This window comes from Ctenopharyngodon idella, chromosome 16, assembly GCF_019924925.1.
Source record: "Ctenopharyngodon idella isolate HZGC_01 chromosome 16, HZGC01, whole genome shotgun sequence".
Classification (NCBI taxonomy): domain Eukaryota; kingdom Metazoa; phylum Chordata; class Actinopteri; order Cypriniformes; family Xenocyprididae; genus Ctenopharyngodon; species Ctenopharyngodon idella.
The window spans coordinates 27,036,034-27,055,000 of NC_067235.1; the positions used below are offsets into that span (position 1 = coordinate 27,036,034).

Sequence of the window (18,967 nt, forward strand, 5' to 3'; positions counted from 1 at the left end):
TAAATACATTTTTTGTTCCTGAATTCATTAAAATGTATTAAATATAATAATGTAATATATTAAAATATATAATATAATATCAAGTACAACAAGAAACAAAGTATTCATCATGGTTCGTTGTTTGATGGTTTGAAATCTGTTTTTATTGATCAAAGGCTACATTCTTGAGCATAATGGCTCTTTTATGGATCAAGGACATTAAGAAGCCCTTGTCGGCCCCTCCAGAGATGAATTACGCAGGAATGACACTGCTTTCCTCCAGCTTTCAGCCCAGGTAAGTGAGCTGTTGATTTACAGTGCATTACAAGCATGAAGGAAGCATGTAATTGGCTGACAGCTGAACGGTTAGTGGTCAGTAAGCATGAGTAATTTGCTGCACCTGTGGGAACAGAGATGGCTATTTCCTGTTGTCCATACTTGCATACTGACAACATTTTACTCTAAAAAAAAAAAAAAAAAAAACATGCTAATACTGAGGCCTCAGAGCCTAACTGCATTATGTCACCGCTCCATTTTAGGCCTAAGTGGGCTTACTGAACTAAGAGGCATAATGCAACATTGAAAACTGACCAAATCTGAAAATAGAAGTGATGTTGAATAGACAAGAGTCTTTTGTTTGATTGCTCTGGCTCACTCAAATATTTGTTTTAAGTCTTTTGAAGATGACAACTAGTGTCATGATTAAGTCTATAAAACAAAAGAGGCACAATATTCATACAAAGCCGGAATCAAAACAGTTTAGTGAAACCTATATTAATATGCATACTGTATTTAAATATAAGAGAACAAAAGTGAACATCTCCACTGACCACACTGATGAGCTGGGCCAGCGAGACCATGAGCTGCACGGTCACCAGTTCTGAACCATTAGTTGCTGGTCGGATCAGTTTGTTGTAGTGGGCTGGATTAAGAAGATGCTCCACCAGTCTCTCTTCTGTATCTGCCCCATCACTGCCTGTAATAGATATAAGGTAGATCAATACACATCCCACATTTAAAAAAGATTCCCATTTTTGGATGTGACATCTGTTGTGTAGTTTTGTTTAAACCTGAGGCACAGCTGCAAAACACAGAAAACCTTCTCTCTGGAGAACAGCTTGGATTTTATGAAACAGAAATCTGTTATAACAAAATTCATGTAAATTTGTGTGGAAACTACAGTATAAATGATGAAAAGCATGGTCAGTTTCATTTTTCAAATGAAATGTATTATTTATTGAAACATTGATATTTTGATCATGAAAATTATCAATTTTTATAGTTTTTATAGTGTGTGTGTGTGTGTGTATATATATATATATATATATATATATATATATAATTAAAAAAATGATTACAAAAAATAAAATATTTTAATATACTGCAGTTTTCATCTGGTCTAAATAACAAAACCACTAAAAACTGTTTACACTTATTTATTTTTTGTTAATAATTTATATTCTTTTATGAAACGGTTAGTTCCTGTCCTTGATTTTGATTGGTCAGTAGCTGTGTTTTATTCACGATAAAACACGACTATGACCACTTCACCAAACGGTTCTGTGAATCACTACACAACACCCTTAGCAACCACTCTTAGCAACGTAAACTATGTTCTCAATTGATATTGTTCATTGAAGCTTACTGTATTATGTAGAAGAGTATTGTGAGAAAGAGATCGAGTGAGCGAGTTTATTACCTACATTCAGATTTAGCATTTTCCTTCAGTCCTGTGTTCATAATAAAATTTTAAAAATTATCTTGCCCTTTTATCAGTTAATGGGTTTTCCCTTGACTGACAGCGCTAGTCAAAGCATTTGTCAGTTGCGTCTTGTTCTGTGTTCACAACAATGTAAAAGTCTTCGCTACTAACTAATACACTCATAAAGACACTCATAATGTCTTTGCCGCCATCTAATGGCGTTATAATGTAACTTCTGTTGCTGTTCACGTTCAGGGACTATTTTTTTCCGGCGGAAGGAAGGCTTTTAGTTAAAGTTTACTTCATGAAAGTTGCATTAATACATATTTTTGGCTTTAATATTTGTGTTGTGTGGTAACCGTTTTATAAAAGCAATAAGGTACTCGAGGCTAGTGCTGTATCGTCAATAAGTCATGGCTGAAGGGGTCCGCTTCACGTCGTGCCTAACAATGCCCTTCAGCCGTGACTTTTTCACGATACAGCACAGCCTCTCGTACCTTATTGCTTACTTAAATGATTTTAAATTGTTTCAAGATCCAATTTGTGGTTTTACAAAATAGATAGTGTAGCTACAAATAATCAGAAAGAATGACTTTAGAGCATTTGGTTGGAGCCTTGAAAGCATAATTGGCCTGATAATTCTCAAAGACTCTCACTCTTTAACTCTTAAATTTAGGTATCTGTGCTGTTCCTCATATTTAAAACATTTCTGCTTATTGTTGTAGGTAGACAAATAGCTAGCATTTATATAGCTTTCAGCCTTTGGCAGGTCAGCAGAAAAGCACAAACTCAAATCACCTTTATTTTTGAGAGTGACAAACACCCATCACCACATGCTTATAAAACCCTTGTCACATGCTTACTGCAATTGACTAATAGCACCTACAGATCAATCCAGTGTGATGGTTTTATTCATCAAATCAAGTAAAAGCTGTTTTTCCTACTTCAGTCTATTAGTTAGCCTACATAGGGCTCATATCTTTGTATGCTAATCTTCACTACCAAATGTGAATCAACACAGAATGTGACATATTTGTAATTTTTACTAGATAGCACAATATAAAATGACTCCTCTATTTCTTATAACAAGCAAGTCAAGTATTCTCTTTCATATTCCCCTTTGATATTCTGTCTTCTGCAAGGATGTAGAATATTGGTCTTGTTGTTTTCTCCTTTCTCAGGGTCAGCATAATAAATTTCCTCTGTCTGTCTCTCTCCCTAACTACTCATCCATCCCGTTCTCTCGGTCTCTGTCTCCCTGTCTCTTATTGGCTTGTTCTTGCTGCTCTTGTTGTGTTCAGTGGACAGGAATGATGTTTCTATGGCACAGATCAATGAAGACTCTAATCACACACCATAAACTCTCTTTCTCCTCTGCTCTCCTCTGTGCCTATGTCCACCTGCACATGCAGCCCTCTAAATCTCTCTTTCTCTATATAAATGCAGCATCTCTTTTCTGCTCAGTTTTCCTTCTTTTATTGCTCATGTCTTTGAAAAAAGACCATGAGAGAGTGAGATACATGATTTGAGAGAGTGAGATACATGATTTGGTGAGTTGTGTGCTTGTTTGTCTTTATTTAATATCAATGAATATGGTAAGTGTTACATAACATTTTATATATTTGTAGTACAGCCTGAAATGAGAACCCATTCCAAAAAAAAAAAAAATTCCAGCTTTATTAACAATTTTTAAAAGAGAAAAAAAAGAAAAGAAAGAAAAAGGCAACAGTTCTGAAAATTAATTAAAAAAAAAACTGTAAAACTAGAATAACAGGGTTGGATCAGTGCCCTGATTTAATACTTTGAAGAGCCAACGTTTGCTTTAATTACAGCCATTAATCTTTTTAGATATATCTGCACTATCTTTGCACACCTAGATTGGGGAATATTTGACCATTCTTCCTTGCAGAATTGCTCAAGTTCAGTCAAATTCCATGGTGAGCGGCAATGGACTGCTCTCTTCCACAGATCAGATTTAATTCAGTGCTCTTGGCCATTTAAGGACATTCACCTTCCTATCCTTAAGCCATCGCGTTGTTCTTTTGGCAGTATGTTTAGGATCATTGTCATGTTGGAAGGTGAACGACCTGCTCATCTTCAGCTGTCTAGCAGAGGGACGCAGGTTTTCCTGAAGAATTTGGATGTACTTGGCAGCATCCATTTTCCCTTCAATCCTGACCAATCGCCCAGTCCCCGCTGAATAGAAACACCTCCACAACATAATGTGGCCACCACCAGGCTTCACAGTAGGTATGGTGTGTTTTGGGTGGTGTGCTGTGTTTGCTTTTTGCCAAACATAGTGCTGAAAGAAAGAAGCCTTTCCTGAAAAAGTGCCACACTCAGTCTTGTTTGCGCTATGCAGAAACACACCTGGAAGACTCTGATGCAATCTGGCAAAAGGTGCTATGGTCTGATGAGATAAAAATTGACCTTTTGGACTGGCAAAATTTGTAAATAAAGCTGGAAAAGGTTTTGTTTTTAGAATGGGCTTTGATTTCAGGCTGCACAACAAATAAAAGTAACTATTTCAAAGGGGTATGATGATTTTGAAGAAGCTGCATAATTTGCATATTTTAACTATCACAAAAGGGTAAAAACTCATTGATGCTCAAGAAGGCAACACTCAATAGTAATCAAGGATCGGTACCCTATTCAGGTAAAGTGGGCCACTTTTTGTTAAATGTGTAATTCAGATACCCAGAGGGTTGTTATTCTTTCCTTTATTACTTTTGTTAACTTTAAGGTCCAGCTATAATTCAGTTTATATAATATGCTATTTACAGGGTACACTATATACCAATAATCATTTTGAGATCATGCACCCAGGAAAAGTGGGCCATCCATGATTTATCAAAAATGATCCTGTATCTTAAAGGGAACCCGGTGTTAAGACTTGTATGGCTTAATAATGTAAATGTAGGCACCGGGGCTTGTGAAGAGAACAAAAACGCATTTCTTTAGGAAGTTTTATTCGTCCACATTCTTCACAACTTCCCATTCTTTTCTCCTCTTATCGCTAGTAAAGCAGTAGAGACTTACATCGCTTTTCTTGTGGCTCATCGACTGAAAATTACAACCAAAAGCTGCACAATGTGGCATCATATATTATATTTTCCGAGTTGTGTTGCGTTAAAAATAGCAATAGGACAGTGTCAGTAGAGCAGTGAGTACAACCATTTGACGTCATCGACATCGAACGCAAACAAAATGGCGCCGCCCATTGTCCAAATCGGTCCAAATATGTCATGGATTTTTTAAATAACATAAATCTTTCATGGGTTTTCTACTACATATTTCAGTAAGAGACATCATTTATGTTATATTAAGCCATACAAGTTTTAACACCAGGGGTTCCCTTTAATTAGGAATGATAAAAAACACATGATTTACTAACACATATTATCAAATAAACATCTTCAACAACATATATAACAATTCCAAAAACATATGGTTATGAGTAAAATTCATAAGTTCACTTAGTTCATGTGCAAAATTCAAAATGAATCTAGTAGCCTATATTACGAACTCAAAATATCTGAAAAATCAGAAATCAGAATATTGATGAAAATGAACTCTACAATATTAAAAATGTGACGATAACACATGCAAGAATAAATAGGCTAACAATTTAACATGTAACCATATTGTAAAAAAAAATTCTGTCTGTTTTAACACTTTAAATGAACTTTAAGTGTGACCAAATTTTAAAGCCTTATACTCTGCATCTACATTTCGCTCCTCTCTTCCTTTATTCACTCAACAGATTCATTTTCTTTTGTCCATCTCTCTGACTTGAACTTTCTGACACAGTCATTTCTGTTTTCTAAAAAAGTAAATAATACACGTCGACTATAAAATAACCAGTGCATGTCAATTTATTTAATGATTTTTAGTATAAGAACTGAAGGTTAAAGGTGGCCCACATTTTATTCCTTGATTTTTTTTATTCTGTTAATATTTGTTCACATTTAGTGAGCAACCTTATAAGTTAGAAATGAAAAAACTGTCAAAGGGCTTACTACCTTTCACCTTGAGGGAGTCCTCCTTTGAGAAGTGGCCACACACCAGTGTCGTATGCTGCGTTCACGCCATGTCGTAATTACGGTAATTACGAGATGACAACCTGTGACATTCTACTCATAGCTTCACATCCTCGGATAAATCTCGGAAAAATGGGTTTCTATGCAACACTATCAATGCTAAAATGAATCTGCAGTCATCTGGTTATACAACAGTCACATGGTACAAGTTGGAGCTCTCCAAACATTTTGAGCACACTACAATCATGTTTAAGTGGTCCACTTTACCTGAATTCACCCTATTTAAACTTTTGAACAGGATAATTTGTGCAAATTCATTTATAAGTTTATCTTATGGAGTATATGCATATACCTATTGTAAAATCAAGGGCAGAACTAAATTTAAAAAAAAAAAATCAATAAAATAAATAGTTTTAAAAAATCTGCAAAGCAAGGGTATGAGGTTGAGCACAACTATATATTTGCTTTGTAGATATCTGTGCAATCTACTTCAAATAAATGCTCATCAAAGAATCCTGAATAACATTTATTACGGTTTCCACAAAAATATTAATTCATATTTAATTCAATCCATTTTCAACATTAATAACAAGTGTTTTTTTTAATGATGCTGGAAATTCAGCTTTGCCATCACAGGATTATATTATTTTTTTTAATATATATTAGTATAGAAAACAGATCTTTAAAATTGTAATAATATTTCACAATAATACTGTTTTTACTGATCAAATGAATGCCTTGGTAAGCATAAGAGACTTTCAAAAAATCTTACTGACTCCCAACTTTTGAAAAGTAGTGTAAATGGTGAAAGATGACCTCCCAGAGTCAAGTTTTACACAAATTGCCAAAAATATAATCTATATTTCTATAATCTATATTTCTATATAATCTGATTTGGCTATTTCAGCTCCTGAATTAAGATGTGAACAAGACCTCACAACACAACTGCATCTGAATAAGAGCAAATCCCTGCATCCATGTTCCATCATTAAGTTTGAAGGCTTCCCAGAAAATTGAAAGCTATTATAACAGCAAACAAATGATCCACTCCTCTGGTTTTGAATAAGCAAATGCCACAATGACTATCCTCCTTTCCATTCCTCGCCATTCTCCATTCTTTCTCTCTCAGTCCATCCATCCTTTTCCCTCTCTCCTTTTTAAGACAATGTTGTGCAGGGTTGTATTGAGGCAGAAGGTATTTTAATAAATCAGCATGTTTTCTCTTCCTCTTTGATCCTGTTTTTTAGACTCTGTGTGTTTGCTGTGCTATATAAAGCCAAGCAGTGGGATGCTGTCTTCTCCAGCTCTCTATAAGTGCTTATAATGTTTCCTTGTGCTTTCGCTTGTGTGTGGATCTACTTTTATTAAAATATTGTAGGGAAGACCACTTATGGTCTGTCAATCATGTTAACATTAACCAATAATGTAATCACATTTGAGAAATTCCTCACAAAATGAAATGATCACAATTTTTCTATAATTCTCTCCCCAAAACATAGGACCAATATGCGTGAATTAATTAAAAAGATAGTCCACCTAAAATCACTCTCATGTCATTCCAAACCTATTCTGTAGAACACAAAAGATATTTTGAAGAATGTTGGTAAACAAACAGTTTTGGTTCCCACTGACTTCCATTATACGGACAGAAAATACAATGGTCAATGGGAACCAAAACTGTTTGGTTACCAGCATTCTTCAAAATATCTTCTTTTGTGTTCCACAAAAAAATAGTGAGTAAATTTTTTTTTTTTAGGTGGACTATCCCTTTAATTGCAGACTTATCAAACCACTAACATTTATATACAACCCGAATTCTGGAAATGTTGGGTCGTTTTTTAAATTTGAATAAAATGAAAACTAAAAGACTTTCAAATCACATGAGCCAATATTTTATTCACAATAGAACATAGATAACATAACAAATGTTTAAACTGAGAAATTTTACACTTTTATCCACTACATGAGCTCATTTCAAATTTGATGCCTGCTACAGGTCTCTAAAAAGTTGGCACGGGGGCAACAAATGGCTGAAAAAGCAAAAAAAATTTGAAAAGATTTAGCTGGGAGAACATCTAGCAACTAATTAAGTTAATTGATATCAGGTCTGTAACATGATTAGCTATAAAAGGGATGTCTTAGAGAGGCAGAGTCTCTCAGAAGTAAAGATGGGCAGAGCTGTGAAAGAGTGTGTAAAAAGATTGTGGAGTACTTTAAAAACAATGTTCCTCAACATCAAATTGCGAAGGCTTTGCAAATCTCATCATCTACAGTGCATAACATCATCAAAAGATTCAGAGAAACTGGAGAAATCTCTGTGTGCAAGGGACAAGGCCGAAGACCTTTATTGGATGTCCGTGGTCTTCGGGCCCTCAGATGACACTGCATCACTCATCGGCATGATTGTGTCAATGACATTACTAAATGGGCCCAGGAATACTTCCAGAAACCACTGTTGGTAAACACAATCCGCCGTGTCATCTGCAGATGCCAACTAAAGCTCTATCATGCAAAAAGGAAGCCATATGTGAACATGGTCCAGAAGCGCCATTGTGTCCTTTGGTCCAAGGCTCATTTAAAATGGACTGTTTCAAAGTGGAAAAGTGCTCTATGGTCAGACGAGTCCAAATTTGACAGTTTTGTTGGAAATCACAGATGCCATGTCCTCCGGGCTAAAGAGGAGGGAGACCTTCCAGCATGTTATCAGCGTTCAGTTCAAAAGCCAGCATCTCTGATGGTATGGGGGTGCATAAGTGCATACGGTATGGGCAGCTTGCATGTTTTGGAAGGCACTATGAATGCTGAAAGGTATGTAAAGGTTTTAGAGCAACATTTGCTCCCCTCAAGATGACATCTATCTCAGGGAAGGCCTTGTGTATTTCAGCAGGACAAGGCAAAACCACATGCTGCAGCTATTACAACAGCATGGCTTTGTTGTAGAAGAGTCCGGGTGTTGAATTGGCCTGCCTGCAGTCCAGATCTTTCACCTATAGAGATAAGTACGTCAAAGACGACCGCGACCGGGACCAAATTTCAACACCAAAACTCCAGAAACTCATAACCTTGATGCCCAGACCATTAGATGTCGGAGAGTATATTCCAAAGCCAACATACAAAAAAGCTCATATGCATGTCGTGTACATACTGTACATTCAGCTGTGAATAGCTGATAAATTAGGGTAAACATCCACTGCACAAAATAAGTCTCTCCATTCAGAGTATTACATACATATTTGTGCTGTATTTATTCACTGTGTTTCTACAGTACATGCCTTCGGAGAGAAGAAAGAGAGAAGTCAATTCAGGAGGAATAGGACGATGTGTTTTAGATGGATGCCTAGAGCTGATGGTATTGATTTGAGCATCTAAAGTACACTCATAACGGTGAAAGCGTCCAAAGACAGGCCAAACAAATTGCTGGCCATAGAAAGCTATTGTGTTACCGCACATCGCATTGCATCACACATACCGCATCCATTCCACAAGGACACAAGGGGAGTCGGCTTCATAAGCTTATTTGGCTGACATTGTCTTCTTTACAGGATAATCCTGCCTGACAATATGTCCCCAAATTCTACCTCTCAGAATATGGTGTTGGTGTCATTTTTTCGTTTAGCAGCAGAATTACAAATTGCTCCTCAAAGACAGAATGGTATTTCAGAATGTCATTTTATATCATATAATGTCATAAAAATCATTACATCTGTAGACTGTTCTTTCATTCTGTGCAATAAAACTGCATTACAGTAGCATTGCTAAATGATGCATTAAAAAGTTGACTCCTTTAATGATGTAATCACAGCATTTGTGCTTAAAAATTTGATCACATACAATTTATTATAAAGACTGAAATGTCCTGGAGCACAAGATCAGCCTTTAAGCAGTTCAACAACACTCTTATTCTTCTTTGAACGTATACAGTGACCTCTTTAAATGGGCTGTAAAAGGAATCGATAGCACTCTGAACCTGTTTTATTGTTATGCTTCCCTTCATACATTGTCCGCTTTTTCTGGGTCTGTCTTTCTTCTGTACTATCACAATATGTGCTCCATAGACATAAACTGGTTCTGAAAATTGAGTGTTTACAATTAGTCCAGCTTGTGTTGGCAGGTTTATGTCTGGCTGATTTGAAATGGCTTGTCCGAGCTTGTTTGTGCTCATCGAAAAGGAACATTGGCTTGGCAACACATGGGCACATCTGGATTAAAAAACGGCAGCTCATCAGAAATTAATACACCTGACCATCCATGCCCTGTAGTCATAGTGTTTTATTTAAATTTTTAATTTAATGAAATGTAGTTATTTTTATAAAGTGTTGTTAATCACAAAATAATGCATTTATTTTATAAGTGTAGAAGTTCAGTGTTTATTTGTTTATCTATGTGAGCCTTCACTTTAAAAATGCTGCCATGTATCTGTAAGTTTTATTTACCTTTATATTTTTTTGTATGTAAATGTATTAGATTTCAATGTATTTCTCAAATCATAATTTTACTTTGATTACACTGAACAGTGAATTTCTTTCAGATTTTCAGTATTATCATGTTCTATGTATAAAAGATCTATTTTATCTATAACTTGTTGTCTAAGTTGTTCCTCATAAAATACACTATAAAGCTCTATTGTCACATGATCCAACAAAGCTAAAAAAAAAAAAAAATTAAAAAGCCTTTTTTTTTCTCTCTCCACATTTCTTTCTTTCTCTCTTTGTCCTCCAGATTCAATCTCAGATTCAAGAACATTATATTCCAGCTTTCTCTGCAAATAATCTGAGCATGTGTTTCACCTGATGACAAAATATAAGGACAATTCAGGTCAACACAGAATAAATAAGGTAATGTTATGAATATTCATAAGGTCTTTGTTGAGTCATGCTTTTTACCTCTCTTAGCACATCTGGCAATTAATATTTACTTTCTAAATCGTGAAAATAAAAAATGAAAATATGTTTAAAACAAAAATTCAGTATTAGATTAACATTGGCCAAAGCTAAAGTGAAGAAGCTAAAGTTAAGCTAAATGTAATGCACAATTACAGAACTGTATGACGCTAAAGCCTTGAGTATACTTCGTTTACACGAGTGTACGCACAGTCGAACGCACAGCCTTGCCAAGTATACTTCATTTGACTCGTACGCATACACAGGCATTCGACGCATGCCCAGTTTTGAGCAATCTCTCGCCATGTAAACATCTTCGTATTCTTTCATTGTACAAATGAGGGTACTTTCTAACTTTTTCACACAATATCTCGTCTATGTAGGCCTCCATCGTCGCTGTAGCTTGCACGCGTTCCGGTCTGTTCTGTTTATGCAGTTTTTCTTTGATTACCTTGTGAATCGACGCCCCCTGGAAATGGTTGCCACATTGTGGATAAACTAATTGCTGCAAAAAAATTAAATGCGCATGTGCGACCGCAAGTACGTGCGGTTACAAAAATCCGGCAGTGCACGTACAGTACCCGCGTACTCTTCTGATGACGAAATTCACACCACGCGCACTGTACGCTGACCCTCGCCTACACGTAAAAAGTGAAGTATACTTTTATTTTGAAGGCTTTGAAATGTAAGCATCATAACAAAGTATGTAAATACATTAATATGGTACCATATGCATGGTTATCATAAGCCAGTCTTTCTCTCTCTGTCTATGGGATGAAAAGGCTGAAGACCTCTGGTTCAAAAGCTTTTATGATAGATATTCCAAACTGCTGCAGAAGATTAGCATGCCAGACATACTGGCTGGATATCTGTGTGAAATTGGAAAACCTCAGTATCATTTGTTGGCTGCTGAAACGGTCAGTGGATCAGAGATATGAGAGCAGACCAGAGTGCCAGATCACTGCCTTATCTAGATGGGCTAAAGTGTTGAGCCAGCATGACTGACATACAGATCAGATGACAAGAGCACAACGCAAGCATGTTATATGCACATATAAGCCACGATCTACATGAAACAGCAAAATGAAGAGAAAAAAAAGGGGGAAAAAAAGATAAAGAGAATGCAAGAGAAACAAGATGCGTGTGGGCTTGTGTTGAATACAAACTACCGTTCTAAAGTTTGAGGTCTGTAAGTTTTTTTAATGTTTTTAAAAGAAATCTCTTATGTTTACGAAGGCTGGATTTATTTGATCAAAAAAACACAGTAAAAACAGTTCTGTCATGACAACTCTCAGGAGATTGTCATGGTAATGGATATGGCAATGTTAATGTAGAGTATTTGGTCTTGGCGGAATAGATCTGCTACGCTGCTGCTGCAGAGCAAGTACTGAGACTTGCTACTGCCAGTACATTCACAGACATTTCTGTGAGTATGTAAGACATGCTGCTGCTGCACATGTAACATACATGAATTAACCCCCGTGGCAGATCTATACAGGTGGAGCTAGGGTTGGGTATCGAATTCAATACTTTTTAGGTACCGACTGAATTGCTTCGATACTATCGAGTATTGAAAAGTGTCTTGTCATTCGGTACCAAATTTCGATACCTCCAAACGGAGCAGGGGAGAGTGGGCGGAGAAATGCTGTCGCTGTCTCGTTGAGCAAACGTTGCACTACATTGTTATTTATATCTAAATATATAAAACTATGCGCATGAGAGGGACCCTGAGTGCGAGAGAGCGAGTGAATCAACGGTTTCACTTTCAGTTTATCTCCGAAAAGGACAGGTGAGAGCACCGGCTGTTTATGCGAGCAGCCAGTTCACTACAGTCACTTCAGATACTGTGAACTGCAAAACAGAAACAGAAAGTGCTGCACTGCCTGCACAAACAGCGGGATGCGCAATGTTTTTAGGCAGATACAACACACAGCAGCATTACATCAGCGTTCGTTCTTCAAGTCTATGAAAACACGTGACCGGTTCGTGACGGCCTCTAGTTCGCCTGCACGAGCACAGGCTCTGGCTCCAGAACGCGAACAATTCTGGTGGAAAAGGGGTATCAGCGTACTCCTGATACTGCCACTGTGTGCAAGCATCAACCACACCATCAGAGTGGACATTTTCAAACAGTTGTCTCCTGAAAAGCACATATATATAATGTTTATGATCCATGGGTCTGGCCAAGTAATAAAGAAAAATATTATAATTAACCGCAGGTGGATGAATGATAAATCATTAATGTGTTGATTTTAATAAAGACACGGAACTCTCATTTCATGGCAAGATGCAACGAACGTGCATCACTCTTTTACTTTCGTTTTCAACTGAACCAATCAAGGAAAGCATGTGCCTAGAGTCCTAGAGTCCTAGTCCTAGTGGTCATTATATAAAACACGAAGGAAAACCCTACATGAGATAATTGCTTTATAACTTAACAGCTTTAACTAAAAATATACACAAGCTTAACTAACAGAAATTATATAATTATATATCCAACAATGATGTAAGGAAACAGTGGCAAAATATAAGTTTGAAGGGAGTATAGCCTGTGTTTAAAGGCTGTTAAGGAAATGTAATTTAGCCAAATAAGAACTTTAATTTTAAATAAATGTTAATTTATAAGCATCCTTTTTTATTCCTTTGTGCAGTGGCTCAGGAGATTAGTCTTTGAGTCTAAAAAAAAAGTCACTTAAAATATAAAACCAAAGATTTTTTGAGGTAATGTAATCTTGTTAAAACAGATTTTATAAAATTGGTATCGAAAAATGTATCGGTATCGATATTGAACATTTTTGAACGATACCCAGCCCTAGGTGCAGCTGGGGAAGGTGGAGGGTTTCTGAAAGCGAGCTGCAGACTGCTAACAGCAAACATTACTGGTATTTGTTTGAGTGTTGAGCCACAGCTCACTGGCCGCTGATGCAACAACAACCAATCAGCTGTGCTATGTAGATAATTACGTGATCGCTACCAAATGAGTTAGACCTATCAGCCTGCGCCATCTAGAGTTTCATGCCAGAACTATGTAATAATATTGTGAACTATTATTACAATTTAAAATAACTCTTTATTTTATATTTTATTTATATTTTTAAATGTAATGTATTCCTCTGATGGCAAAGCTGCTTTTTTAGCATCGTTACTCCAGTCCTCAGTGTCACATGATCCTTCAGAAACCATTCATATATGATGATTTGCTGCTTAAGAAACATTTCTTATTATATCAATATTGAAAACAGTTGTGCTGCTTAATATTTTTGTGCAAACCATTATGCTTTTTTCAGTATTCTCTGATGAATAGAATTCAAAAGCACAGCAATAATGCCTCCTTGCTAAATAAAGGTATCAATTTCTTTGGAAAAAAAAAAAAATGTTACTGACCCCTTTTGAACATAGTGTAGATTTATCAAAGACTGCCATCATTTACTCACGCTCATGTCATTCTAAACCCGCATGACTTTCTTGCGTAAAACACAAAGTTCTATTACATGGAATTACAACGAATAAAATAATGCAAAAAGCACAACAAAAGTAGCATTGAAGTGGTCACATGGCTTATATTCCAAGTCTTCTTTCTAGCGCTCCTTGGTGTGTTGAGCGAAGTAATGTCCAATTTGTGAATGAATCTTCTTTTGAGTCAGATCATTTTAACGAATTGGTTGATCCAGTTCAGAAACTCAATCTGAATGATTTGTTTATGAATTGACTGATCTAAATCACTTCAGTCACAGCTGTTCTCGGGTTAACAGCTCACAGAATATTATAAAAGAATTTTTGGTCTGTTTGTCAACCACAGCTATTGTATGGCTTCAAAAAGACGAGGAATATAGTCCACAAGTATGGATCATCGTTACAATACTTTTATGCTGATTTTTGCTCATTCTCACCAAAGAGAGAAAGTCATACAGGTTTGGAGCGACATAAAGCGGGAGCAAATGATGACAGAATTTTCATTTTTGAGCTAGATGGAGAAATTTTAAGGGCATAAACACTCTCAGAGGCATGCGATCGGTAGATGTGTACTAAAAGAAGAAGCTAGAACATCCTTGAAAGTCCTTTGAGAGTCAGCGTGTTTAACCAAAAGTAAGGGAGAGGCACAGACTCTGTGAGGAGGAGTGTGCGCGCGCTGAGGTGTGAATAATAAATGCTAAAAATAGACCAGGAGGTGAACCTCCCATCCTCACCTACACTCAGTGCTCTTTATTGACCCCTCAAAATATGCATCTCTTTATGCGTGTCTGCAGATGGGAAAGACAGTGATACACGCATGGGCAAGTTTGCGTACATGTAATTTGATTAGTATGCAAGCCTGCAGGTTTGAGATCTGTCTCGTTCTTGAAGCACCACACCAAACGCTGTTTACTGATTCTTTCCCAACTATTCCATGTCAAAGTCTCTCTTCGATTATTCCCTCTCTAAACAAGTCAGTGTGCCATCCATCCATCCATCCATCCATCACATCTTTGGCTTATGTAGTGGTATGTTTTAAAAGTCTGATTCCTGGGTGTTAGTTTGTAATGCAGGAGGTGGAGAGGGCTTGACCCGTGTCTCCACCATTGATCAGCTGGTAGATAAAGGTGGGCCATAAGTCACTCCACAACAGGCTTTGTCTGTTTTTACAGCTCCCTCAAGGCTGAGGCTGTATTTAGTCCAAATCACTGCCAAATCTGCTCCTCCTTGATAAAGAGAGGCCGAACAGCAGGACGTTCAGCAAAGCAGAGCCAGGACAGAGTTGCTGACATTAATTACAGTTAATGCGTGAGGAGAATGGACGAGGTGAGAGGAAATGAATATTGATTCACCATATATTTTGGCTGGGTGGGTGTCTATGAATATTGTGCCTTCCTGTGCCTGTATAGCACTTCTTGCTGTAAAAAAAAAAATTAAATAATAAATTTTGCCATATAATAAAAATGTGCTTCATATGCTAACATTTTTTATATTTATCTAGATATTTATATAATTCCTATTTTTGAATATAATTAATTAATTTTATTATGTGTGTGTTAGGGTTATGTTCATTTGTCATTTCTAAGCTGACCCAATTTCCCAGTGCGTGTCAGTTTGTTCCTTTGATTGATGTATTCCATTCACCTGTTGTCTAATTAATTAACTCATTAGTTCCTGTGTATTTATACTTCCTGTTTGGTTCAGTTCCTTGGTCTGGTCTTGTCTATGTTATGTGGATGTGTTTGCCTTTATGGATTTATTAAAGACTATTATTCCTAAATTCTCCTTCTTCGTGAGCTCTTTATAGCAGCCACCCGTGACAGAACACCAGACCAAAACAGTTAATTTTTGCTGCACCCCATGATTACTCATTCTCTAATGAACTATGATTACTCATTCTCTGTGTTACCTGGACCTAGAAATTCAAGTTTATTTGTCAGCAAAAAGACTTTTGACAGCTCCAGGGCTTTTGTGAAAACCAGATTGTACTTCTGCATTTTTGTATCCCCGCCCACAGGATATCTGAAAATGGTAATGATGGTGGCTTTTACCTGTATCGGTTTTTGCAACTAATATACCATAAGAGATTATTTCCCAAACGATTATGTCAGAAGTATAGAGTGTTGCATTTTAGCTGAACAAAAGCTCAACATTAAATACAGGTCAGTGCTTCTGACTTAATACCACTTAATGAGAGAACGGGCCACAGGCCACAGCTATAGTCCTTATGTGTGTATTACATAACCCTAATCATTCACACACTGGATGCATGTCTGTTCATCACCATAACAACCTTTTCAGTCCTCTTCCGTTAATGATTATCTAATATGACTGGGTGGGTAACTGCATTGAATGCCTAGTGAGTCCAATACAAGTAGTACTATATCTATCCTTGTATTGCTGTGTAAGAGAATCTTAACATGCGTACCATGGGCTCAGACAGGAAAAGTGGGCTAATGATGGATGTAGGATGGTGGAGCGAAGACCCTCCTCTTTCTGACCCTAGCAAACCCTTTCACCACACATCTGACGGTCACTCGTACTTTTACTCATTTGCTTGTAGTCAGAGTTAATTAACTGAATTAGCCTTCTGGGGTCTGACACTTAGAAAGGAGGGCCTAAGCCAATTTTCACCAGCCCACAATGTGTGTGTGCGTCCATATTTATTAAATTTTTTTTTCATACTAAGCATGTTCAATTAAAATTCATGTTCAATCAATATGTTTCTATTAGGAGAATTGCAACAATTACATCGTAAAAAAATTGACAGGTAACCTAAAACGTAGTAACATCTAAATTATCTGGTTTAAAATAAAATATATTATTTAAAAGGACTAAATCTGTCTACATTAGGTTACAAACAAAAGATGGTTAAAGATCATCAGGTGACTTTTAAAGTAGATATTTGACTTAATAGAGTGAATCAGTTTTAGGGAGATAATCGTTACTTTTTTTTTTCTTTTTTTTTAACCCTAAACCAGTTAAAAGTCATTTTAACCATTCAGACATACTTCACCATTAATTTTTATCATTTTTTGATAATTCAACTGTCCTGTTCATAATTGTGTTTTTATTTGTGACACATAAAACCACCATGGCTGTAAAGCACCAAATATCTCTAAAACCTTTTCTGTTTCCAGGAGATCCAGGTAAAAAAAAAATAGAATGTGATCTTCTTTTCTTCAGACATTATTTATAATGTCTTCTATTTGTTTTAGTTTACTTCCAACAATGGAAAATACTTCTGTCATTGAGCATTTCGATTGGAATTTCCGTTCAGGTGATTATGTCTAAGAATTTTTAAAATAAAATAATGTCATATTTTTCATTATGCAAAAATAGAGCAACAACACTACAGATTTATATTAGATATATGTAAAAGTGTGTTATGTTATTCATATATGCATATTTTTTGTTTACCAACAAATTGCCATTTACTTAAATTACTTTACAATACAACTCTAAATCCATGATGACAGATGTGTAATATCTGGGTGGGAATCAATATATTCTTTGTCTGAAGTAAAATTAAACTTCCTTTTTCTGTAGTGATTTAATAATGCATGCATCAGGAGGTTAAAGACCCATGCCTTATGTTTCTCCATGCACACTTCAAGCCATTTCTGCAACCTCGCTACATGACATCAATTTAACAGCTTTGCAACTATCCAATCCTGTGAGGCATTGCTGAGTGATAAACGCAAATTAAATATTACCTTCGTCAAGAGGCGACCCCAGAGAGACTCTAAAAATCACATTTCAGCAGTTGTGGCGGTTGCGGCTCATTGCAATAATGATGTGTATTATCATTCAGGCTTACAGTGTCATAACCGCTGCTCAGCACTTCTGCGCACAATGAGAAACAGCCCAACAAACCGCCGCCGTGATTCTATATTAATGCGCTCTGTGTGCAACTCACAGGACGACAGGAAATATGGACATAATATAACCTTACAAATTCAGGTCACAAATGAAATATTACAACACTGTTTGTATAGATTCATAGTCCATCGCCCAGCATCTCTCCATCTCCAAAAGAGCTACGGTTCGCTTCCATACATCCCTTCTTCTATGGCAATATCATAAAGCCTACATGAATATGTGCTCGCGCAGCAAACCTACATTATGTACGACTAGTTTCTCGACTAAAAGCCTTAGAGAAGCGCTTTCTTAGCTTTGACCACATAACTTACTTTTCACAATGGCGAGGATGCAGAAGAGCGTCCACAGAGCCATCATCTCAGCGAGGACTGGGAAGCATCTGCCGCGCGTGAACTGCTCTCTCCCGTGGGCGCGTGTGGTCGTGCGTATCGGAGCGTGACTTTGTCGAGGTGGACGCGCGCAATGGTTAAACTATATTTTCTTTCTTCTCGACGTTATTCGGTACCTGGCATCGTTACGTTAGCGGTTCTGGGTTACTGAACGCGTAGTTCCACCCCGCGAGCGTGAGGGAATGGTTTTATGAGCAGCCAGGTAGATGAAGGACTAATCGCGGTGCGCGAGAGAAGATGCGACGAGATGACAGAAACAGCGAAGGGGAGGGGCGGGGGAGGCGAGCATACCTCAGATTCCTCTTCACTACATCCGGTTACATAGAGTGTGTTTTTTCACAGGATACTTACCATTTCCTTTACAAGGTCATTTGGCCCACCTGAAGACTCGAAACGCATTTCAGAGGGGGCTTCACTTTTCAGTGACAGCACATTCAGTGAAAATATTCGAAAACATTTTCTCTGTCTAGGAAATATGACTTCAAAAGTAACCCAAAATATTTGAGATAACAATTATAATTTCCACAGTTTGTGAAAAGTGTTGATTACATCATTCCGTTTAGGTCTACTTCCATCAAAGTGGTCATTATGAAGTAGTTGAGAATTACAAGCAAACATTTCTGTTGTGCAAATGAATGCAGA

At 36.9% G+C, this 18,967-nt stretch overlaps 1 protein-coding gene across 1 annotated transcript in view; it reads right to left on the minus strand.

Annotated features, from left to right (window-relative positions):
- The window catches only part of chrnb2 (cholinergic receptor, nicotinic, beta 2), a 32,812-nt gene extending 14,214 nt beyond the window's left edge, over window positions 1–18,598 (minus strand). The window contains exons 1-2 of the mRNA XM_051866767.1: window positions 18,248–18,598; window positions 810–955 (exon numbers count right to left, since the gene is read on the minus strand). Of these exons, the coding sequence (XP_051722727.1) occupies window positions 810–955; window positions 18,248–18,293 (192 nt within the window). The 5' untranslated portion in view covers window positions 18,294–18,598. The remainder of the gene's footprint in view (window positions 1–809; window positions 956–18,247) is intronic.
- Window positions 18,599–18,967: the final 369 nt, after the last annotated feature.